Source organism: Phyllobates terribilis, unplaced genomic scaffold (assembly GCF_046119375.1).
Source record: "Phyllobates terribilis strain yellow unplaced genomic scaffold, ASM4611937v1 Scaffold_12__6_contigs__length_324123572, whole genome shotgun sequence".
Lineage (NCBI taxonomy): Eukaryota > Metazoa > Chordata > Amphibia > Anura > Dendrobatidae > Phyllobates > Phyllobates terribilis.
The window spans coordinates 53952247-53971425 of record NW_027362772.1 but is presented as its reverse complement, the minus strand read 5'-3'; the positions used below and the strand labels follow the sequence as shown (position 1 = coordinate 53971425).

Genomic DNA, 19179 nt, shown 5'->3' with positions numbered 1-19179 from the left:
CTGATAAAATATCATAATATTGGTCCTATACAGTGAAAAAAACATTACAATGGCAGAATCGCCCCAAAAAATAGAATAAAAGTGATCAGAAAAGTCGTACGGACCCCAAAAGGGTAATGATGAATGAGATAATATTTTTACACTGGTGGTAATTTCCGGCCGGCACTACAATAGTATCAGTGTATCACGCAGACAGCTGTATATCATGGCCCGGCCGGTAACTGAACACTCGTGGAGGACACCTGATATAACCCATGGCTCGTCTTCTCGGGATGTGGCCAGCATGCACAGGGAAGATCTCACCGCTTTGTGTCAGGCTGTCATTTACAGTAGCCGGGGCCATTTTCTATCGGTTGTAGCCACAATCCGCGTCTTTTTAGCATGTGAGCTATGTGGCCGGGGAGAGACGGATACATCGGGAACAGAGGGCTTACGCTTTATGGCCCTTTAATGCAGCAGAGCCCGGCGAAGAAGCAGAGCAAGTGACAGTGGAATGGCCACTCATGATGACAAAGGTAGGTAGATCTGTCTGTCCGACCACGGAAGGTCCCGATCCCTCTGCTAAACTAAAGTGGCCAAAGATGTGTAAAACAGATCTTGCACATTTGCGCCAAAATTTTTGACTCTTTTTTTTATGCTGCCCCCAAAAAGTGCAGCACTGAGCCCGTGTTACATGATGGCACCTCCATTCACCGCATTCACTTTGTAATATTTTACAGGTATCGAAAAGAATCTCCGTATTTGATATTTTCCCAGAAGACGTCAGCAGACAGGTAGAAGGCGCTAGATGGGGAAGGTTGGGGTGTTTATCTGTTTAGTTAACTCAGGATCAGTAATGTAATGTATATACACAGTGACTGCACCAGCAGAATAGTGAGTGCAGCTCTGGGGTATAATACAGGATGTAACTCAGGATCAGTAATGTAATGTATGTACACAGTGACTGCACCAGCAGAATAGTGAGTGCAGCTCTGGGGTATAATACAGGATGTAACTCAGGATCAGTAATGTAATGTATGTACACAGTGACTGCACCAGCAGAATAGTGAGTGCAGCTCTGGAGTATAATACAGGATGTAACTCAGGGTCAGTAATGTAATGTATGTACATAGTGACTGCACCAGCAGAATAGTGAGTGCAGCTCTGGGGTATAATACAGGAGGTAACTCAGGATCAGTAATGTAATGTATGTACACAGTGACTGCACCAGCAGAATAGTGAGTGCAGCTCTGGAGTATAATACAGGATGTAACTCAGGATCAGTAATGTAATATATGTACACAGTGACTGCACCAGCAGAATAGTGAGTGCAGCTCTGGGGTATAATACAGGATGTAACTCAGGATCAGTAATGTAATGTATGTACACAGTGACTACACCAGCAGAATAGTGAGTGCAGCTCTGGAATATAATACAGGATGTAACTGAGGATCAGTAATGCAATGTATGTACACAGTGACTGCACCAGCAGAATAGTGAGTGCAGATCTGGGGTATAATACAGGATGTAACTCAGGATCAGTAATGTAATGTATGTACACAGTGACTGCACCAGCAGAATAGTGAGTGCAGCTCTGGGGTATAATACAGGAGGTAACTCAGGATCAGTAATGTAATGTATGTACACAGTGACTGCACCAGCAGAATAGCGAGTGCAGCTCTGGAGTATAATACAGGATGTAACTCAGGATCAGTACTGTAATATATGTACACAGTGACTGCACCAGCAGAATAGTGAGTGCAGCTCTGGGGTATAATACAGGATGTAACTCAGGATCAGTAATGTAATGTATGTACACAGTGACTACACCAGCAGAATAGTGAGTGCAGCTCTGGAATATAATACAGGATGTAACTCAGGATCAGTAATGTAATGTATGTACACAGTGACTGCACCAGCAGAATAGTGAGTGCAGCTCTGGAGTATAATACAGGATGTAACTCAGGATCAGTAATGTAATGTATGTACACAGTGACTGTACCAGCAGAATAGTGAGTGCAGCTCTGGAGTATAATACAGGATGTAACTCAGGATCAGTAATGTAATGTATGTACACAGTGACTGCACCAGCAGAATAGTGAGTGCAGCTCTGGAGTATAATACAGGATGTAACTCAGGATCAGTAATATAATGTATATACACAGTGACTGCACCAGCAGAATAGTGAGTGCAGCTCTGGAGTATAATACAGGATGTAACTCAGGATCAGTAATGTAATGTATGTACACAGTGACTGCACCAGCAGAATAGTGAGTGCAGCTCTGGAGTATAATACAGGATGTAACTCAGGATCAGTAATGTAATATATGTACACAGTGACTGCACCAGCAGAATAGTGAGTGCAGCTCTGGGGTATAATACAGGATGTAACTCAGGATCAGTACAGGATCAGTAATGTAATGTATGTACACAGTGACTACACCAGCAGAATAGTGAGTGCAGCTCTGGAGTATAATACAGGATGTAACTCAGGATCAGTAATGTAATATATGTACACAGTGACTTCACCAGCAGAAAAGTGAGTGCAGCTCTGGGGTATAATACAGGATGTAAGTCAGGATCAGTAATGTAATGTATGTACACAGTGACTGCACCACCAGAATAGTGAGTGCAGCTCTGGAGTATAATACAGGAGGTAACTCAGGATCAGTACAGGATCAGTAATGTAATGTATGTATACAGTGACTGCACCAGCAGAATAGTGAGTGCAGCTCTGGAGTATAATACAGGATGTAACTCAGGATCAGTACAGGATCAGTAATGTAATGTATGTACACAGTGACTCCACCAGCAGAATAGTGAGTGCAGCTCTGGAGTATAATGCTTGGTTGTCTATATATTTGCCAGTAATTCATAGCTTCTTTGTCTGGTATGAATATTATCTGTTAAAGGCCAAAAAATATTTATGGTAAATCCCTTAAATTCCTTATTTTGGGTTGTGAGAAGTCCATGTGTGGATTTCCCCTGACCAGGCTGTGGAGTTACACACGCCACCACCACAACTAATTCCCCAGTGGTAGTTTCCATGCGTCATATTTTGCTTTTTACCGTTCTCGTCTTTTTTTTTTTGTAACATTATCAGGATGTGATCCCCTCAAGTTTCGGAGAAGAAGCGTCAGTGGAGGCCGGTGCAGTACAGGTGGGGGATGAGGCCGCCATCATCATCTCCACAGTGACTGACCTGCAGAATCAGAGTGAGAGGACAGCGGGGCATTGCGAGGGGTTGGTGGGAGATTTGGGGTGTAGGTGGGTCGGCTCTGGGATGTTCCAGAATGTCATGGTTACCCAATGCATACTAATACCTGCCCTTTTTTTCCTGGTGCTGGCGCCACCCTGGTGGCGATAAATGGAATAACACTTGTTAGTTTTCCCCCGGAGCAGATGTTCCTGGATCAGAGACTTTGTGCAGTTCGGAGGAGAAGTCGCCCCTGTGCTCCCTGCATCGTGTGTCCCGAATCCTCGTCCACGTCTCCATCATCCTGTCTATTGCAGCAGCGTCTCTGTCCGTCCTTCTCATCTGTAAGTAAGAGAAACCCTGATAACGGGGGGGGGCGTCCATACAATCGCGGCGTAATGGGGGGCTAAGAAGATATCAGAACTATAAATGGCGAATTTGGCCTTGTCAGGTGTCGCTGCCACACCACAGCGCAATACAAGTGAATGGGAGTGAGATCCTGAGAGCTAACAGTAATCCAGCAGGGTTTCTAAGAGCATCACTAAACAGTAGAGCAATAAAGTTTTTATATTTTGTACTGAAATCTCCTCTTCGCTCTTTAACTGGCGGTGATGGCATTTTCCGCAGTGCAGTATTTTTATCACCCTACGGTGCAGCGAGCCTGTCCTGACTATTTGGAGGCCTGCGCTCCCTCGATAAACTGTTCTCAAGCAGATGGTGCCAACCTCTGCCCACCTAGCAGACAGCCAAGCAATCGGACCCTGGCCAGCGGTGAGGATGGGGGTGTGATGATTGCATGCACAATCGTTGTTTCGCAAAGAATGTGTTCTCTTCTCTGTTCACCTCCAAAGCTGCATCTTTATTTTCCACCTGGTCTATGGATACTGGTGCAATTTTTTTTTTTTTTTTGCACTTTCTCAATCTGAAAATATGACGCCCCCAGGAAGGCATGACGGCAACCTCAAGAGCTAGAGTGATTCGGGTTTCTGTAAATGTAAAGCATGGTAACTTTAAAACCATATGCCATTACGTCATGATTAGTTGGGGGTCCTGCCTTTGGGATCCCGCCACCGATCCTAAAACTGAAAAAATAACGCCCCCAAAAGGCATGACAGCAGCCTGAAGAGTTGGAGTGACGTGGGTTGCTGTAAATGTAATGCACGGTAGCTTAAAAACCATATGCCATCATGTCATGATTATTTGGTGGTCTGGCCTTTGGGATCCCGCTACCGATCCTAAAAGTGAAACTATAACGCCCCCAGAGAGCCATGACAGCAGCCTCCAGAGTTGGAGTGACGTAGGTTGCTATAAATATAATGCACGGTAGCTTAAAAACCATATGCCATTATGTCATGATTATTTGGTGGTCTTGCCTTTGGGATCCTGCTACCGATCCTAAAACTGAAACTATAGCGCCCCCAGGAAGGCATGACAGCAGCCTCAAGAGCTGCAGTGATGTAGGTTGCTGTAAATGTAAAGCATGGTAGCTTAAAAACCATATGCCATTGTGTCATGATTAGTTGGGGACCGACCACCAATTCTAAAACTGAAGAGTTGAGTCCACTTCTTATTTTTCCCTAAATGACCACCCATCTGCTCAGGGTGACGCAGCAGTGTCCCATGTATTTGCTGTGCAGGAAAAGGTAGCGCTTTAGTCTTTGAATTCAAAGGGTTTGACACTTCCTGATCGTAAAGTGATGGGATGTGATCTTTTGCAAGACGGAAAGACCCCTTTTAAAAAGAATGTTGGATGCAGCTTTGGGTGTGACTAGAGTATAACACATCAAATGGATGCCCTTTTTTTGTGTGTGTGTGTGTTTTTCGATGTGGAGAACGCCAAGTCGGCGTAGGGCGAGGTCCGATATTGACTTTTTAGGATTGCAAACTTCCAATTGGTGGCGCTAGAGTTCCCATCTCAAGAGGTCACCATATTGGGCGGCCATATTGGCAGATTTATTACCCATGAGGACATTATCGTGAATATTGTGTCATCTGCTCGTATTATCAGAGTACAAGAATCCGGTCCTGCTGCTGACGGGCCGCTCGCTGCTCCAGGTGTACAGCGCGAACAGCGGGAGGTATTATACTGTGTGTCACCAAGGCTGGACGCCCGCCCATGGCTGGATGGTGTGCAGAGAACTGGGGTTCAATAGGTAATAACGGGGCGCTGTGCCCCCTCCAGTCTCCTCTTCTGCTCTGTCTTGCTTTTTCTTGAAGCCATGCCTTCTCCTAACCCACTACACCACTTTTCGGCATATACACAGGAGCTGATTCACCAACAATGGCGTTTTGTCCACCTTTGGGGACAATTTTTTTTTACTTAAAGGGATTTTCCCCATTTTCGTAAATGGGTATTATCGGATAGAGCTTGTAAATACGAGCAATTTTGCAATTTACTGCTTATTAAAATTCTCCGCCGTTCTTTAGATATTAATGCTTTTCTTTTGTTTATGTCTAGTTGCCTTGGAGACCGACCACCGCTGCTAGAAAACAAAACATGCACAGTGCTTACAAGCTAATTTCTATTGAGCTTGTAATGACCGGTTTGAAGCCGAGCCAGGATATCTGGAGCTCACTGCTTCCTCCTAATCCCGGCCAGCTCCAGCGCAGTGCTTAAAAGCTAAACAGCAGCAGTGGTCGGTCGCCTAGGCAATGAGTTGTAAATAATAGAAAAGTGTTAATATCTTAAGAACGGTTGCAAATTTTAATAAGCAGTAAATTGCAAAAGTGATTGTTATTACCAGCTCTATCCATCTATGAAGATGAGCAAAGCCCTACAAGTGCATGTATTGTGTTGCACGATCTATAACTGGCTGCAAAATGAGTTAACTGAGAATTTGTCAGTGAGCCCGCTTTTGAGCGTTTTTCATGTCTTCTCCTGAGCTGATTTCTGACCACAGACCACATCGTAGTTGAGTTTGCAGGAAAATAAAGAGCTTGAAAAAATTGAACGTTGTAACATTTTTAACAAAACCCAATAGTAAAAAAATGATGTTTATCCCTAAAGATGGTGGACAACCCCTTAACCCTTCACAACCTGAGTGTCTCTCTCCATCCATCTTGTGGTTTAGCTTCCTATGTGGCTTTTACTTTTAACCATTCTTTTTCCAATTACTTCAGTTTCTGGCACAACTTTCATAATAACCCAAGAATCGGCCTTTCCTCTTTCCCCTTTACCAGCCACACAGCATTCTCATCACCGCTGCCTCTCGGTGCCACAGAGCCCGGCTGCCTGGAGTCCTTTGCTGTGATGAATAAAACTAGCGGATCTCAGAGTAACCTGGATGGATTCCTAAATCCTGTGTAAGTGATATAATCAGACACCAGGGGGCGCTCTATTTCCATAAGCTGTACTGCTACCTTGTAACTCTTCTGCCCCCATAACTGCAGAGTCCAGAAATCCTCTGGTATTAACATTAGCACAAACACTGCGCCCCCGCCGGGAGCTTTATGGCCGAGTAGCTGCATGCAGCCTTACATCACCAAGCACAATGCTGAGCGTTGGATGGAGTGATGTAAGGGCTCATACTCATCTGCGTGAAAACGGACGAGTGAAATCGGATAAAAAATCGTATTGCACTATTACTGATGTTATTCAATGATTCCCTGCTCATCTGTGAATTTTTTTCTCAGATCGGACTGAGAAAAAAATCACAACATGCTGCGAGTGGCCGCGTATATCAGACGAGACTCGCCAAAGCGCCAGAATTGGCGCATCTTATGGATGCGCCATTTCTGGGGCGGCTGAGAGCTGATGTTGTTAGTCTGGGACGGGCCAATATCCATGGCCCCTTCCTAGCCTATTAATATCAGCCCCCTAGGCTTTGCTGGTTATTAATTATAGGGGTGGATTTTTTTGGCTGTCCCCGATTTTAATAACAAGTAATATACAGCTAAGTATACAGCTGTAAGCTGAAATGAACAGCCTGGGAAGCTCCATATTTATAACCCCCTTCCCAGGCTATAAACATCAGTCTTCAGCTGTCCACTTTCCCTCGGCTGGTTAATAAAAATTATGGGGACACCACGCCATTTTTTTCATTAATTTATTTATGACTTAAATACATGTGCAGCAAGATACACACGCAAAGCACTGATTATATATCTAACTCACATATTTTTATCTATTATCTATCTATTATCCATCTATTATCTATTATCTATCTATTATCTATTATCTATCTATCATCTCTATCTATTATCTATCTATTATCTATCATCTATTATCTATCTATCATCTCTATCTATTATCTATCTGTTATCTATCTATTATTTATTATATATCTATTATCTATCTATCATCTATCTATCATCTATCTATTATCTATCATCTATCTATTATCCATCTATCTATAATCTATCTACATATCTATCTATCTATTATCTATCTATCATCTCTATCTATTATCTATCTGTTATCTATCTATTATTTATTATATATCTATTATCTATCTATCATCTATCTATCATCTATCTATCATCTATCTATTATCTATCATCTATCTATTATCTATTATCTATCTATTATCTATCATCTATTATCTATCTATCTATTATATATCTATTATTTATCTATTATCTATCATCTATCTATCATCTATCCATTATCTATCTATTATCTATCTATTATCTATCATCTATTATCTATTATCTATCTATTATCTATCTATCATCTATCTATCTATTATCTATCTATATCTATTATCTATCTATTATCTATCTATCTATTATCTATCTATCATATATCTATCATCTATCAATTAATCTATCTATTATCTATCTATCATATATCTATCATCTATCAATTAATCTATCTATTATCTATCTATCATCTATCTATCTATTATCTATCTATTATCTATCTATATCTATTATCTATCTATTATCTATGTATCATCTATCTATCTATTATCTATCTATCTATTATCTATCTATCATATATCTATCATCTATCAATTAATCTATCTATTATCTATCTATCATCTATCTATCTATTATCTATCTATTATCTATCTATATCTATTATCTATCTATTATCTATCTATCTATTATCTATCTATTATCTATCTATCATATATCTATCATCTATCAATTAATCTATCTATTATCTATCTATCATATATCTATCATCTATCAATTAATCTATCTATTATCTATCTATCATCTATCTATCTATTATCTATCATCTATCTATTATATATCTATCTATTATCTATCTATCTATTATCTATCTATTATCTATCTATCTATTATCTATCTATTATCTATCATCTATCTATCATCTATCTATCTATTATCTATCTATCTATTATCTATCTATTATCTATCTATCTATTATCTATCTATTATCTATCTATCTATCATATATCTATCATCTATCAATTAATCTATCTATTATCTATCTATTATCTATCATCTATCTATTATCTATCATCTATCTATTATCTATCTATTATCTATCATCTATCTATTATCTATATGTATTAAAGAATATTTACTTAGAAAACTATCTTTAAATGATATAGAGAATTACTCTATGTAAAAGCTAATGTTATAATCGCATGTCATACGGATGGTAGGTGAGAAAAGTCACATTGTACTTGCATGACACTCGTCCGACTTTTCAGGAACAACATCGAACTGATTTTATTGCCGCAGATGTGTATGAGCCCTACAGCCGCCGCCCGTGGACTCTGTTCTGTGCAGTGACGCGTCCCACTTTTTTTTTTCTTGCAGAGAGACGTGTCCCAATGAAGAGGGCATATCTCTACACTGCACAGGTGAGAAGGAAAGCAAAAAAAGAAGATTTATGGGAATCTCAGACGTCAGGACTGGGGCAAGGAGTAATCAGGAGTGGTAGCAGAGAAGTGGATTTTCATTGCGGATTTCAATCTTGAAATCACCTGTGAAATCCATGGCAAATGCAGTATACTTTCTGACCACTAGATGGAGTTGGTAGACTAGTGCAGAATCGGTATTCATAACTGCAGTCACTATCAAATCAACACCAGCCATCTGTCATCTACGTAGCTGTATGAGGGCTTGAGTTGTATGTCAGTGATGCTAGATTGACGGCAATCTTACACTGACAGGCAGCCTATCAGATCCTGCTTCTGGCAGAAGCTTATGGGGATCGGTATATGGCAAAGCAGGAAGCCATTGTTATGCTATGGGAGTAAAGAGCTGACAGTGGGAGCAATCTTCCTCTGTCAAACTCCTTAGAAGCCACGGTCAATAGTGAAAGTGGCACCTTAAGAAGTTAAACACAGCAAAAGCTTTCCAGCCTTTACGATTTCATCTGAAGGAATATAGATGAACTGCAGCTGGTCAGCGGACACTGATTGGCTGCAGCGGTTACATGACAATTCCAGGCACAGCACTGCCGACATCTTTGGAATGTCACCACTGCGGGAGGTGAGTATCCATTGTTTTTATGTTCTATGTGGCTCTTGAATTAATTAAACAGGGGTTGTCCAGTGATGGACAACCCCTTTAAAAAAGTTGTCGCCCTATCCTTAGGAATTAATCAGCACAAAATTATCCTATGCACATGAATAAATGCATTTTTAGGTGTACCGTCCCTTTAATACGCCGGAGGACGACCTCAGTCATGGAGGACGACCTCAATCTCTGGAATAAGTCTTTGTTCGTAACCCATTAGCGTCTGACTTCTCCTTGTTTATAGGAAGCGGACAACCCACCAATAAAGGGGATCAGGGTATAGAGACATGTTAGAAGTTTTGATCAGTGGGATTTACAGATAATGAGACCCCAGGATCGCTAAATCTGAGGGGCAGAAGCAATGAGCCGAACACTGATCTCCTACGAGCTGAAAATAAAAGTCTGAGAAGCCTTCTTCAGTCTTGGAGGCTGATTGCTTCTGCACCTTCCTTTTTACCAAACAGATGGGCAAATGTGGCCGCTGGTTATTTTCTTGGGCTTTCACTGCTCCTTTCTTCTAACCTCTTTGTGTAGACTGCGGTCATTCTTCCGCTGAAAGCCAGCGTATAGTTGGAGGATCTCCATCACCCTGGGGACGTTGGCCATGGCAGGTCAGCCTGCGTTGGGATGGACGGCATGTGTGCGGAGGGTCTATCATTTCGTCCCAATGGGTGATGAGTGCGGCCCACTGCTTTGTCCTGTGAGTAGTCGGCTCATCTATGTTGAGATGTACGGTGGAGCCTTCTCCATACTGATGGGGTATGATGTCATATCTTACAGGTCCAACTTTCTCACCGTGGCGAGGTGGAAGGTCCATGCTGGTTCTGCCTCCCTCAACCCATCAACCTCTCACTCGGTCCGGAGCATCTACTACAATGGGCTGTACAACCCAGAAACCAATGACTATGATGTCGCTCTGCTTAAAACTAGTCAGCCCATGGGATTTTCAGGTAAGTTGAAGCCCTGCTGTGGTTTATAATTTAAATTAATATGTAGAAAAACATGGCTGCTTTCTTCCAAAAACTGCTGTACCTGTCCACAGGTTGTATTACTTCCTACTCTACCTCACTTTCCCCAGAAATTCTTCCATTTTTGGAGCTTAGCATGTCTTGTCTATTATTGCTTTATTGGTAATCGAGCACTGGAGAAGAGCTCCTACTGGAGACTGAGCAGTTGAGGAGAGCTCCTGCTGGAGACAGAGCAGTTGAGAAGAGCTCCTGCTGGAGACAGAGCAGTGGAGGAGACCTCCTGCTAGAGACAGCAGTGGTGGAGACCTCCTGGTAGAGACAGAGCAGTGGTGGAGAGCTCCTGCTAGAGACAGAGCAGTTGGTGAAAGCTCATGCAGACAGAGTAGTGCTGGTGGGCTCCTGCTGGAGACAGAGCAGTGGAGGAGACCTCCTGCTAGAGACAGAGCAGTGGTGGAGACCTCCTGGTAGAGACAGAGCAGTGGTGGAGAGCTCCTGCTAGAGACAGAGCAGTTGGTGAAAGCTCATGCAGACAGAGTAGTGCTGGTGGGCTCCTGCTGGAGACAGAGCAGTGGAGGAGAGCTCCTGCTGGAGACAGAGCTTTAGGTGAGAGTTCCTGCTTGAGACAGAGCAGTGGTAGAGAGCTCCTGCTGGAGACAGAGCAGTTGAGGAGAGCTCCTGCTGGAGACAGAGCAGTACGTGAGAGGTCCTGCTTGAGACAGAGCAGTGGTAGAGAGCTTCTGCTGGAGACAGAGCAGTTGAGGAGAGCTCCTGCTGGAGACAGAGCAGTTGAGGAGAGTTCCTGCTGGAGATGGAGCAGTGCGGGAGAGCTCATTCAGTAGACAGAGCAGTGGTGGAGGGCTCCTGCAGTAGACAAAGCAGTGGTGGAGGGCTCCTGCAGTAGACAGCAGTGGTGGAGAGCTCCTGCTGCAGGTAGAGCAGTGGGGGAGAGCTCCTGCTGGAGACAGAGCAGTGGGGGAGAGGTCCTGCTGGAGACAGTTGCCTTACAGCAATAGTTAAGTGCAGTGGAGTTTTCTAAGAAGGGTAGCTGCTGTCATGAGAGCCACGAGAGTTCTTTATATATTTCTCACATTTTTTATTCCCCAAATATTCCTGTTTGTTTTATATGTATATGATAACATTTTTTGTTGCTTGTTGTCACTTCTCTTAGACTTCTCTTTCCTGCAGAGACCCTCCGGCCCGTGTGTCTACCCCGAACACGTCAGCAGTTCCAAACATGGGGCAACTGTTGGATCAGCGGTTGGGGACACGTGAGTGAAGGAGGTAAGGTGACGGGGTGCAATGGTAGACCTGAATGGTATGTAACCCGGCCTCTGATCCTTGTCCTATCTGATCCCTCTATATACCTACAGTTGACATTTTTCACCATGGCAGTAAAATGCTTTCGGTCAGACTGCTCAATAATGGAGCCATAAAAGCGTGCTTAATCTAAATTATAAAATCATTAGGACTAATGGAATTTTTTTTTTCTCGGTTCAGAGATAACGGGATGTTGGGTGAGTTCATACGATCCATCTCTAAATTCATTCTCATGGCAGCTGGAGGACGGCCTAGTGTCTGCCATGTTTGCACACCTATGATGCCCCCAGCCTTCATCCGGACTTCATAGAAAATAGACACACAAGAAACAGTAAACTTACAAGTTCAAGACCTTCTAAAACAGGGATATCAAACTCAAATACACCGAGGGCCAAAATGAAAAACTTGGATAAAGTCGGTGTGGGGGCCATCCAGTATACAGTATATTGGGCCCCCAAGGTCCTACATACAGAATAATGGGCCCTACATAGTCCTCCATACAGAATAATGGGCTCCACATAGTTCTCCATACAGAATAATGGCCCCCTCAAGGTCATCAATACAGCATAATGGGCCCCACAAGGTCCTCCATTCAGAACAATGGGTTCCACGAGGTCATCCATACAGAATAATTGGTCCCTCAAGGTCCTCCATATAAAATAATGGCTCCACATAGGGGTGGTGGTTCTGTTGTTGTGGGCCAAATAAAACAACCCTGTGGGCCAGATTTGGCTCACAGGCCAGAGTTTTACATGTATGTTCTAAAAGTACTAAGGAAAAAATTAGGGAATATTTAAAATATAACTATAAAAATATATATATATATATATAAATAAATATATATATATATATATATATATATATATATATATATATATATATATATATACACAAAACAAAAATCGAAAAGTTTAAATCATCTTTTGATAATGATAAAAACTATACACCTCTGTTGACCGAAAAAAAAGGAAAAAGTAATGGCTCTTGGAAGAAAGGGAGGAAATTTGATAAATGGCCGGATCTCCCAGGGGTTACCGTCCGAATGCATGATCCTTGCCTCTCCCAAATAAAGCTGTGGAGACTAGCACAATCTAATGGGTATGGGGTGTAAGGGCCGAGGAGGTGATCCAGGCTTAGATTTAGTTTAGCACCGAATGTCCACGTCTTAATAATTTTATTTTTACTGTCTTCATTATTTCAGGGCAATTGTCTCCGGTTCTCCGAGAAGCCAAGGTGCATCTGATCAGCAACCAGCTGTGTAACCAGTCCTCATATTACCCGGGGCTGATCAGTGCCCGCATGTTATGTGCTGGATATCTTGATGGAAAGGTGGACTCGTGTCAGGTACCGAATGTTATATTCACAATGGAGACGTCTGTAAATGACATTTACAGTGCATTGTGAAAGTATTTGGCCCCCTTGAACTTTTCTACCTTTTGCCACATTTCTGGCTCTAAACATAAAGATATACAATTCTAATTTTTGGGGGAAGAATCAACAAGTGGGACACAATCGTGAAGTGGAACGAAATTTATTGGATATTTTAAACTTTTTTAACAAATTCAAAACTGAAAAGTGGGGCGTGCAATATTATTCGGCCCCTTTACTTTCACTCCAGAAGTTCAGTGAGGATCTCTGAATGATCCAATGTTCTCCTAAATGACTGGTAATGATAAATAGAATCCACCTGTGTGTAATCAGGTCTCGGTATAAATGCACCTGCTCTGTGATAGTCTCAGGGTTCTGTTTCAAGTGCAGAGAGCATCATGAAGACCAAGGAACACACCAGGCAGGTCCAAGATACTGTTGTGGCGAAGTTTAAAGCCGGATTTGGATACAAAAAGATTTCCCAAGTTTTAAACATCTCAAGGAGCACTGTGCAAGCGATCATATTGAAATGGAAGGAGTATCAGACCACTGCAAATCTACCAAGACCCGGCCGTCCCTCTAAACTTTCATGTCGAACAAGGAGAAGACTGATCAGAGATGCAGCCAAAAGGCCCATGATCACTCTAGATGAACTGCAGAGATCTACAGCTGAGGTGGGAGAGTCTGTCCATAGGACAACAATCAGTCGTACACTGCACAAATCTGGCCTTTATGGAAGAGTGGCAAGAAGAAAGCCATTTCTCAAAGAAATCCATAAAAAGTCTTGTTTGAAGTTTGCCACAAGCCACCTGGGAGACAGACCAAACAAGTGGAATAAGGTGCTCTGGTCAGATGAAATCAAAATCAAACTTTTTGGCTACAATGCAAAACGATATGTTTGGCGTAAAAGAAACACAGCTCATCACCCTCAAAACACCATCCCCACTGTCAAACATGGTGGTGGCAGCATCATGGTTTGGGCCTGCTTTTCTTCAGCAGGGACAGGGAAGATGGTTAAAATTGATGGGAAGATGGACGGAGCCAAATACAGGACCATTCTGGAAGAAAACCTGTTGGAGTCTGCAAAAGACCTGAAACTGGGATGGAGATTTATCTTCCAACAAGACAATGATCCCAAACATAAAGCAAAATCTACAATGGAATAGTTCAAAAATAAACATATCCAGGTGTTAGAATGGCCAAGTCAAAGTCCAGACCTGAATCCAATCGAGAATCTGTGGAAAGAGCTGAAAACTGCTGTTCACAAACGCCCTCCATCCAACCTCAATGAGCTCGAGCTGTTTTGCAAGGAAGAATGGGAAAGAATTTCTGCCTCTCGATGTGCAAAACTGATAGAGACATACCCCAAGCGACTTGCAGCTGTAATCGCAGCAGTAGGTGGCGCTACAAAGTATTAACTCAAGGGGGGCGAATAATATTGCACGCCCCACTTTTCAGTTTTTAATTTGTTAAAAAAGTTTAAAATATCCAATAAATTTCGTTCCACTTCACGATTGTGCCCCACTTGTTGTTGATTCTGCCCAAAAAAATAGAATTTTATATCTTTATGTTTGAAGCCAGAAATGTGGCAAAAGGTAGAAAAGTTCAAGGGGGCCAAATACTTTCACAATGCACTGTATATTAGTATTACAGTCTAATGTCAGAACACGGAAATAAGCGGCAACAGGAAGGCACTGCTTATCTCCTCCTGCAGGAGAGGGAGGTCACAGGTCAATGTCTCAGGACGCTCATTCTCCTGTATCAACTGCTGACTGACTAACATGCAGGATACAGAAAACACCTCAGCTGCTGCAGAACCTCAAAATACACCTCAGCTGCTGCAGAACATCATAATACACCTCAGCTGCTGCTGGACATCATAATACACCTCAGCTGCTGCAGAACCTCAAAATACACCTCAGCTGCTGCAGAACATCATAATACACCTCAGCTGCTGCTGGACATCATAATACACCTCAGCTGCTGCAGAACCTCAAAATACACCTCAGCTGCTGCAGAACATCATAACACACCTCAGCTGCTGCAGAACCTCATAATACACCTCAGCTGCTGCATTAAATAGAAAAATGAGTATATAATGTCTGTCTTTAGTCAGTGTGTGGCCGGGCTGAGCGGTCTCCGCACTAGGACATAGTGCAGTGTGTACAGGATGATAGCCGCAGTGATGGGAATACAAGGAGGAATCGATTGCACTTTCATCCATGTAAATGACGGAATGATATAATCCGATTGTTCTACATAACACATTAATCTCCTTATCACAGTCGTGTATTGATCCTCTTATCTCATCGTCTCCGCTGCCGTACCTTGTGCACTATATACCACATACCGCTAACACTTCGGTTTATTTTTTTTCCCCTTTATACAGATTGTACATCTTTTTGCATTAAATTTTATTCCTCCTCAAACTCTGTTCACATATAAAATATGCAAAATTCTGTGCAGAAAACCAACGCAAGTGAAGGGCTTTTTTCAAACGTTGCGGAGAGGTCAGGACATGCTGAGGACCGTTAGCCCCGCACCATGCACATTGTGCTGCATTTTCCTTTCTTGCAGGGAGCAAAATCTGCACCAAGTTTGCTGTAGATTTGTTGGCTGCATTTAAAGGGATACTACTGTAACGTAGTGTGAGGCGGTAGCAGTGGGCGAGGCACTCGTCTCTTACACCCTGGCACATTACATGAAGGTGGGGGTCCTGGCTGGGTGTGTAGACTTGTGCTGCAGACCGCATGTTCCCCATGTTGCTGGTCGGCCAGGACCGGATGTATAGTTCAAGGAGGGAGATCACCAGTCTAAATAATATAATAATATACACAGTAGATAGGGGTTACATATCTTCTCAAATGTTTCTGTGCAACATTTTCCTCACACAAATTTAGTCCCTTTTCTCTTTCTTCATTGTTCCTCACAACTTCACCACAAACCAGCTTGATACTACTGTTCAGCTAGCAAAAGTCCTTTACTCAACACGCGGATCCGTGTCTTCTTTAGGGGGGGTGCCGCAACTGCGCCACACAGATCGAGCGTTAACCTAGACCGTGTGTTTGGTATGCTCCTCCTCCAGGATCCCGTACCCCCTCTTGCGGTTGAAGTACAAGATCAGTCCCCGTGTTATCTGCCGAGCAAGTCTTCGCTTCCAAGGCCAGCCAGCTGGGCCAGCACTGTTTCCTCCGGTCTCTTATCTCGGACGATGCTGGGGTTTCACTGTGCCTTAGTGCCAGGTGGCGCTCATCCAGGGCTGGGGACCACTTCTGGGTTTGATGGGGAACCCACAGCGTCTGAGCCCGTAAGGCGCTTGGCCTGTCTGCGGGCTATGAACCAGGCTGCCGTCAGCGGCTCAGCTCTCTGCTTGTGCCCGGCCTCCGCCTTCTCCATCAGGCTGCCTGGCCTCACCTCTGCCTCCATCATCGGCATTAGTTGGAGCAACCGTCCTCGTCCGATCCTTTCCTCGACTGGCTCAGCCCGCGCCAGGCCTCCCTTCACCTGCTATAACTCTCACTCTGCCATTGTTAATCCTTTCTCTTTCGCTCTTCCGCACTGCTCTAACTTCTCCAACTTACAACCCACAAATGGCGCCATCTCTTTCACCCCATGGAGCCCATCACGGCTTCACCTTTCCCTGGCCCACCATCCGGTTTCTCTAACTTCTCTTCCCATTCCCTTGAGCCACACCTTATTGGGCGGGCGTTTTCCTTCCATTTTGTTTTCCTACAATGGCCACGCCTCACTGTACCCTGGCACTTACAGTTCCAATTCTACTTCAGGTAGGCGTAATCTCTGAAAGGCTGGACACCATTTGTCGTCCTTTTGCTCTTCTTACGCCCAAAATGAACGGGACCTTCCCATCGTTCTGCGCCACTAACCACCTTTACGAACTTCAAGTTCAGTGCCATCTGTACAACATGTCCATCTCCTTACACTACCATCTTATAAAGTCACAGCATATTGCTAGGATGCCATAGCTTTATGATCAGTGGGTGTCCAACCTCTGAGACTGCAGTGAATGTTTTTTTTTTGCAAAGGGTCCTTATTCGATGGTGAGGTGAATGGTATGTAACCAAATCTCTGACCCTTGTCCTCTCTGGCCTTTCTGTATACCTATAGATGACGTTTTTCCTCATGGCTTCCTGGCTGGCTACTCAATAATGAAGCCATAAACCCACACCTAATCTAAATGATAAAATCATTAGAACTAATCAAACATATTGTTTTCTCGGTTCGTAGATAACAGGGTGATAACCGGAGCTTCCTGGTTCATGAACAGGATTGACTATAACTGGGATGTTATTTTTCTTCTCTTTCGCAGGGAGACAGTGGGGGTCCTCTCGTCTGCCAGGAGGGCGACTTATGGTGGCAGGTCGGCATTGTCAGCTGGGGAGAAGGTTGTGGGAGACCCAATCGGCCGGGAGTCTACACCAATCTCACCACGCTCCTGGACTGGGTGTATCACCGCCTCCAGGTGGGTTATAATCCGTGATGCTCGTGGGCATCAATGCAACAGCTCCAACATGAATACAGCACCAGAACATCAGTAGTTAAATGCATTACCAAAACCACCTTCAGTATATAAATACATCACCAGAACTACTATTATACATTAATGTGTCACTAGAACCATGATTAGTACATAAATACATCAAGAGAACCACAATCAGTAAATACAACATCAGTACCATCATCAGTACATGTTTACGTCACCAGAACCACTATCAGTACGTGACTACATAACTCAGCTTAGTACAGCAATCAATTGTAATGTCAAGTCAGGCCTATATACAATTGTATTTGATGAACCTACAATGCCCAGTATGTCCTTAAAGGGAACCTGTCATGTAAAATAACAAACCATCATGGCTCTCCAACTCCTTCCATCCTGCTGCATTCAATTTTCGTTTTTTCCTCCTCTACTTCCAGGAGCTGTAACTTTTTCATTTCTGTCCATCAATAAGGGCTTATTTTTTGCTGAAGGAGATGTCGTTTTTAATGATACCATTCACTTTAGCTTTTGATGTGCTGAAAAAATTGTGAAAAAAAAACAATTCAGCCATTGTTTTTTGTTTTTACGCCGTTAATAGTGCAGTAAAAATGACTTGACAAAGCGACTCTTTGTATGATTACGGCGAAACCAAACTTTTATAGTCTTTTATTTTATTATTTTAGTGGGTTTTAAGTAAAATTTGGAAACTTATAAAACAATTATTTTGTTTTGTATCTCCATTTTCTGATACCTGTAACTCTTTTTAATTTTTCTGTCCATAGAGCTTGGTTTATGCATGTCGAGATGACGTTTTTATCAGTGCTATTTTCTCCTCAGACCGACAGCGAAATCCCGTGATAAGAAGACGATCCATTGACTATTATATTTGTATACAATAAAGCACATCAGTCGTCATGTCTTGTGTTTGTGCGTCATATGATTGATGGGATCTGTAGTTCCGCCGGCCACTGCTTGAGCTGAAGTAACAGCGATGCAGGGTGACAAACAACTGACCCCCTGTAGTATACCTCTGTACAGCACTTGTTCCTTCCCATAATACTATATTTAGTACATAGCAGCAGCGTCCTGAGGCTCCAGAAAGGGTGAGGTTCACTTTAAGGGAGCAATAAACATGGAAATGGTTGACTAGAGACAGAATGGGCCAGAGGAGCTTTCGATGAGCCAAGGTCTGGTATGGTCGTGGAGCCAAGGTCTGGTATGGTCGTTGAGCCAAGGTCTGGTATGGTCGTGGAGCCAAGGTCTGGTATGGTCGTGGACCCAAGAAGACATTCCCATATGAGGGAGTCAGTCACCTGCCTTTAGGGTCTGTATCGTGAGCCACTTATTCCCTATACAATGGACATAATAATATAATATAATTATGAGAAATGATAGAAAAAATCCACGACAAG

The 19179-nt window shown here is 43.0% G+C and overlaps 1 protein-coding gene across 1 annotated transcript; it reads left to right on the top strand.

Annotated features, from left to right (window-relative positions):
• Nucleotides 1–239: 239 nt before the first annotated feature.
• LOC141173057 (transmembrane protease serine 3-like) lies at nt 240–18674 on the top strand. Its single transcript, XM_073657692.1, has 14 exons — nt 240–515; nt 720–773; nt 3083–3194; nt 3382–3519; nt 3803–3946; nt 5184–5328; nt 6356–6478; nt 8912–8955; nt 10151–10316; nt 10397–10566; nt 11770–11865; nt 13103–13245; nt 17597–17749; nt 18605–18674. Exons 1-14 carry the CDS (start codon nt 504–506, stop codon nt 18623–18625), a joined length of 1521 nt encoding a protein of 506 aa, XP_073513793.1. The 5' UTR covers nt 240–503; the 3' UTR covers nt 18626–18674.
• The last annotated feature ends 505 nt before the right edge of the window (nt 18675–19179 follow it).